The sequence below is a fragment of the Sphaeramia orbicularis genome, chromosome 20 (genome assembly GCF_902148855.1).
Source record: "Sphaeramia orbicularis chromosome 20, fSphaOr1.1, whole genome shotgun sequence".
NCBI classification, from domain to species: Eukaryota; Metazoa; Chordata; class Actinopteri; order Kurtiformes; family Apogonidae; genus Sphaeramia; species Sphaeramia orbicularis.
Genome location: NC_043976.1, coordinates 19,916,855 through 19,923,762, shown reverse-complemented (window position 1 = coordinate 19,923,762; position 6,908 = coordinate 19,916,855). Strand labels below are relative to the sequence as shown.

Below are 6,908 nucleotides of genomic sequence, written 5' to 3'. Positions count from 1 at the left end.
TTGATCAGACCAGGTGATCCCTGTCTCGCCTTGTCACACACACACACGCACACACATGCACACACATGCACACATTACTATCCACATGAGAATAATCATTGACATAATGTATTCTACTATTCTACAGCCCCTTACCTCATTGTAACTCTGACCCCAAAATGAAGTCTTAACCCTCAAAATATTGTCCTCACAAAGCCAAAATGTAGAGAAACACAAATGTATGTTCACACAATTACATAAAAACCTATACGCATACACACATGAAACAGTTTTTCCATCTCAGTAGGGTTAGAAATTTTGGTCTGTTTTTAATTCCCTGTTGACAAATGACTTAAGTTTTTATTAACTTCAAACATTTAATTTGTGACTTTTGATCTTTTGTCTCCATGCGGCTACTTAAAGAGCTTTTTTTATCGGCTCACATGACCCACAGAGGCTGCTGTGTCACTGTGAGCCACATCCTCTCTAATCAAACTGCGACACATTATCTGAATGTTAAGGTCACAAAAATGGAAAGTTCACAGCTGTCTGAAGAGCTTTAAGCGCTGCTCAGACGCCATGTATACATAACATTGGATTTTTATTTGGTCATGACATTATTTTAGCAGCTAATGTAATTTGCTTTGAGTTTGATAAAGATTTGTGGATAGTTTTTAATACACTAAGACTAAAAAAAGCTTCCATTGTGAGAGTGATTACTTATTGTAGGCATTGTTCAGATTTCAACAATTAAATGAATTTTCCCCATGTCAACACGCATAATTTTATTTTATTTAGAGGAAATATTTGTGCAGTGAAAGCGCTTGATTGCACCTGTTTTTGTTTGGTCAAATCCAGAGTGAATTTGCTGTTTTTGAGTCAATAACCTGCAGCGACGGAGCTCATTCTGTCCACAACAACACCACAAATTACTGCACTCTGCCACGACACGTTTTAATCCCAGGGGAATAAAAGAACATCAGATTACGGCACAAAGACAGAGCCATCGGTAAACAGGGATTAGGGGATTGGGACTCTAATCTGATTAATATGGAGGCAGTTGGAATATTAGAGATGTTACTCAACAATTGTATTCCATATGAGAGGATAATCACGCATTACTACGTCATTTATTGTACCCTGTTAGAGCTTTCAGAGCTAAACACGACACCATATGTTTACCTGACCTCAAGGCTGCCTCAGAGAAAAAAAAATCCCACTATAATGAATTAGGAGCTCATTAGGCAAGAAGGAAAACATACAGTTTGGAATGTACAGAATGTTTCACTGTGTAATCCTGAAAAACTGTCCCAGTATAAATAAATATACTTGTGCTGCATATACTCATTAAACGAAGCTTAAAGATCATTGTTTCATGGATTGAAACCAACAGATATTTTTTAATTACATTACTGCAGCTCAGTGCGTTCAGTCCGTTTTCAGTGTTTCTGAACAAACCAAAGACGTAATATACAAATGAAAATGACAGAGAAACAATAAAAACGTAAAAAAAAAACAAAGGCAGATGCTGGAAAAAGTACTGCAAAAATGATGAGAATTCTTTCCAGTCTGGTTATGTTGGTGATTTAATGTTAGTTTACTTTAGAATAAATTTTAGTATGTTTCTCAGCTATGCCAGTAAAACACTGAAGTTGTATGTACTCCATCGCCAGATCTTTTTCCCATTAAGGCTGTAAAATATTTAATGAGGGATTTTACGAGTTGAAGGGCCTATCATAAGTAAATTATATTACTTGATACACCTGACAGAAGTGCTAAAAAGATTCACCGAAGTGTGTGCTCAGGTATGGAAAGAAATTTAGGAAATCACAGCCCTGAAGAAATCTAAAGAAGTGTACTATTTAATGTGGCTGCACTAATGTAGCGTCTTGGTATTTTTGCATAGCCAGAACTGATAGTGAAAAAGGTTGAAAGTTTATAGTTGCACTTAAAGTAACTAGAACTGACCCCTTTAGGTTCCCACTTTTATTAGCCTGCACTGTGTTTGCAAAATACAAAGACAACATTATGCATTGCTATCATGGTGCTGACAAAAGTGAATTACCACCCAGCAGTTGATTTGGTGCCTCAGCCAATGTACCGCATATATCTTTATACTGTGTGTATGACACTGCAGAGATGAATCCATTGGCAGAGTTTCTCCTCTTACTGATATGAAGGGGACATTTCAATTCAACTTGCTTATGTATATTTTGACTTTCATGTTTATCATCCTTAGCATACATCACATCCATGTTATGAATAGGCACCCTGCTGGCCCTTGATATGGCAAATTGGACATTTTATGGTTTATGAAAAGAGGTGTTTTTTATCTTCGGCTTTTATTCATGAGCCCTGGATCTTGCTGTAAATGCCTTTAAGACATATTCAGGTTTATTAGACTCATGAATAAAAACGATGCCTGCTTATTACTGGCAGTGGTTGGTGGCCACTGAAGAAAGCTCTTTTCCGTGGGACTTGTGTGGGCTTTCATTGCCCAGTCCAACATGTTTCAGACCCCTGTGTGCACATGACATTTCAGCAGCTTGTAATGATTGCAGATTTACTTCAGAGGCTGTAGCAGTCCAAAAATGAAGTGGCTTTTAATTTCTGAAGCTCCATTTCTAGCCACATGACACTGCACCTTAAATATTGTTGTATCTGTAAAATGTACTCTGCCTTTCAACAGATCTTTTTTGTGCTGTGGTCTGTTTTCCTTTGGATGCTGTGTTCTGTTTTCCACTCGCATATGGCTCTGTCTCACCCCTGGGGAATTTCCTCTTCTGGGCTAATGTGAATATTAGTATGGGTTAAATGCTCCAGTCATTTGTGCATTAATGCATATTGCATAATTAATGTTTTTTGTGAAGTCTCAGTTTCCAGCAGCAGTGAAGAGAAAAGTGACATCTCTTCATGCGTTTGGTGTTTGTAGTTTTAACACAGTTAATGTAGAGCTAAGTGCTGAAAAACGAAGATATCCAGCAGGAGATGCTGACAGGATTTTTATGTCAGAGCCATTTTGACGTCTCCTGATCATTTCCATTGTTGATTAAAGGCTGTTCTGTACAGATTCAAGGCATTCATGAGTGTGATGGGATTAAATGGGACACTGTAATGACCCTGTTGTCGGAATGGCTCATCATACAGAGACGGAGGCTGGTGAAAATCATGGCACTGTTGTGAACACAAAGTCAGTATTGTTGGTTTTTCGAAGGCAAACACACTAATCACTTTACATTTTATGTTTAAAATATTTAGAGGTGACATTTATCTAATAATGTACTTTTTAATGCGTTATTTTCAAAGGATACAACATTAAGTCTAAACGGAAACTTTTACATTTTATTAGAACACAATATGTAAGATTTTTTTTTTTTTTCAATTTTATATTATTGAGTCAGTTTCCAGCCGATAATATACACATCCACAACTAATTCTTTAAATATCATTTGCCCACTTGCAAAGAAAACAAACCCTCACTGCCTCACTGTTAAATTTGTTCTCCTGTTTCCACAATTTCTTGTGTATGATCCAGCCTGCCTCAGAGGAAAAAATTAATGATACAAGATCAAAAAATCATGATTTTTTTTTTTGTTTTAGAATCTTCTATAAATCCTAAATGTTTGATTTAATCTCTTGTAGCTGCACATTTTCACATAAAGTCCCATTAAAATATTTTGCCTCTGTCCAGGGTGCTGAAGTCCTCACACTTGCTTTTCCTTGATTTTGTTTTACTCCAGAAGGAATTTTGTCTGATATACCTAAGTTTTTTTAACAAAGAAAAGATTATTTGCTTGTGTAAGTGTTCTATATTTCCATCTTCATGCTTGATGTCCCGACCTTCCTGTTTAATTTGATGCGCAGTGTTCCCAGTGTTTGGCCTAAGTGTTTCAAGTGCCAACATCTTGATGTAAAACGTCCTTGAACTCCATGTGGAGTAGCTGCTTTTAAGAATGTTATGCTGAAATTTCAGGAATAATTTTCAGGCTTTTTACTGTTTTACCCTCATCAGGTTTTGGGTTTTTTTTTCCTGTGTGTGGACAGCAGACTGAGGACAAAGGGCGAGTCGATGGGAGTGCAGATGATGGCTGCGTTGTGATTAAAGACACCAAATTACGGCAATGAACACTGTCGTAATTACATTCCTTAATCACATTCTGGAGGTCTAATTGCCTTAACGATGTGTTTCATTATGGGAACCCAGGTATTACAGTCGACAGTTTTCGTACACACTTGTTTTCGAATTAACATATTATTGCACCGTTGTGGACATTGTTTTAATAACTACAATAAGATCGCAAAAACATTTAAGAGCTGCCAAGGGCCAGTCTATTTGCTCCCAACATTGTGTGACTTATACCTTAAGTTACTGTTTCAGATGGAGAACAAGTTGAATAATTTTTCTCAGAATGCGTGACACTTCCGAGAGTAAAAAAAAACAACTAAATAAGGTGTACATTGTGCCCAGAAACGATGAAGACCTTGAAATGGTTTGACATGGATAACACCATAAAAAAAAGAAAATTTCAGTGAGTGTATCCATCAAATAAAAATAGATTTAAATTGTTTCTTCTTGACTTCACATCAGATGAATAATCAGAAGTATTCCTGTTGTTCAAAATATTTTAATAAAGCTTTTCAACACTGAAATACATACAAATGGCCCTCTTTGCTCATATAATAACTAAGGTATCGACAATAATCCACAGCTTGACCTGACAACACGATTGATCTCAAGACCTCGATCATCTTGTGTGAGAGAAAAACGCAAAAAAAAGTACAGCAACTAAGAAAAGGACTACAGTGTGCAATGCAAGCAAAAAAAGCAATATAAATATCCAAATTAATAAATTACAAAAGACACATCGAAACACCTGATAAAAAGTTGATTCAGGTTTTCTAAATGTTTCTGAAATTTTATTATATCACAGTGCTCCCCCCACCAAAAAATGAATTGCAATGGGCGTGCGCAACTATTAACAAGTGTCTGGATTAGCACATAAATATCTGATTAAACCACTTAACTTCTATTTCGTTTCACTTTTCCTTGTTCATGACATTCCACGTGCTCAATAGAAAAGTTCATAAAAACAGGCCTTGAACCAGCAAATGTCTCTGAGACGAGTCAAAGAAAAACCGTGAGTAAATGAGGAAGCAGCAGAAAATGAGGTTGGACTAATGCTCCAGGAAGGTGTCCATCTATTCAAGTGAAAAAGTCGCAAGTTGTCAGGTCACCTACGTCTCCAAAAGGGTCCATAACTGATCAAGTCATCAACAACTCCGTCAACACTTGCAGCCACACTTACAGGCCTAGTGTACCTCTGTTTGGTCTGCACTGTCCGCACATCATTCATACCAGCACTTTAAGGATGATTTATATACACAATCAAGTATTGTTAGAACAAAAAGCGCATTTTGAATGTACTTAGTAAATATTATAAAAGTATTCATCGGCATTACTTCTTTGTCTCTAGCCTGCTGACTCGAACAACAGTAGCCTCGCAGATCTCCTCTCATAAAAGTGTTCTCAAAAGTGGTGTCTTGTGTCTGTTCTCGCATGTGCTTCTCTGAGTCTTTGTCAGGCGCATTTAAGGCTTGTCAGTGCACTGTTTGCAGAGGCTGGAGGTGGCGTTGTTGAAAAGGGCACATTTATCGGGGCAGGAGGACGCAGCCACCCCAGAAGGGAAAGGGTATCCAGGCGGCTGGTCGTACGCACCTAAGCCGGGAGCTGCGAGGGCAGTGGTGGCCGGTATGGAAGCAGCAGAGATGGCTTGGCCCTGGTTGAGATACGCCACTAGCCTCCTCATCTCCTCCAGCGCCTGCGCTTGCATGAGGATGTAGTTCTTGGCGAGCAGCAAAGTGGCAATTTTGGAGAGTTTCCGCACTGACGGGCTGTGCGCGTAGGGGATGACCGCCCTGAGCTCATCCAGCGCGTCGTTCAGATCGTGCATCCGTCGTCTTTCTCTGGCATTGATGTTTAGCCTCAGTAATTTCTGCTCTTTGGTTTTCTTACCTCCTTCGGCTTTCCCCGCGGGCACCGTCCGCCCGTCGGCCAGAAGGACCATGTCACACCTGCCGTCGCTGTCATCATCTTGGCTCTGCTCTCCGCCGCTGCTCTCCGCCGCCGAGGTCCTGTTGGCGCTCTCCCCGTACTTCACGCACAAAGATCCGGTCGGCAGACCCAGGGGCCCCCCTCTACCTCCAGCCAGTCCTCCGGGCGGAATCGGGTCTGAATCGGTCTGGTCGAAACAGCTGATCGGTGACTGGCGGTCTCTGGCCGGTCGTTCGATCCCGGGCGCTGATCTGAACGGGTCCATTTTTGTGTTGGACACGGCGCTGAGAGTTTTGTGAAAAATGTCCCCTGCGCCGCCGCTCAAGTTCATCCTCCGGTCCATAGCCTTGTGGGGTCCGCGTAGTTGCAGGCTATGGTCGCTTTTGGAAACCCTTAACGCCTGTTTGGGACTTTCTTCCTGTGTTTGTCCTCTGCGAGTTTTGTTTGGTGTCAGTGGAGAAGTTGCTGGTTTGTCCGATTTGTCAGCTGAGGTGTGGAGACGAGGAGGAGACTCATGTAATAAGTGTCGCTCTCTCCTGCCTCTCTCTCTCTCTCTCTCTCTCTCTCTCTCTCTCTCTCTCTCTCTCTCTCTCTCTCTGTGCGTCTCTGATTCACCTTCACCGGATCTCTACGATGATCCTCGTTACGCACAAGACGCCTGAGTCTTTTTACATCATTATCTCGAGGCGGGTTATTAAAAAGGATTCGCCTATTGGGACAGAGACACCCTCTCCCCCTTTTACCCAATCAGGTTAACGTTTTAATTAATGGCGTCTAAACGATGACAAACAATACCGCGTGCGCTCTGCGTGTGATACAGAGCTGGTTTCTGTGTTTTACAGAGACCTCTGATCAGATCATAACCTGTCTGTGTTTT

At 40.5% G+C, this 6,908-nt stretch overlaps 1 protein-coding gene across 1 annotated transcript; it reads right to left on the bottom strand.

Moving 5' to 3' along the window:
• Positions 1-4,584: 4,584 nt before the first annotated feature.
• On the bottom strand, positions 4,585-6,683 carry bhlhe22 (basic helix-loop-helix family, member e22). The gene has a single exon (XM_030123741.1). It carries the CDS (start codon positions 6,372-6,374, stop codon positions 5,568-5,570), a length of 807 nt encoding a protein of 268 aa, XP_029979601.1. The 5' UTR covers positions 6,375-6,683; the 3' UTR covers positions 4,585-5,567.
• Positions 6,684-6,908: the final 225 nt, after the last annotated feature.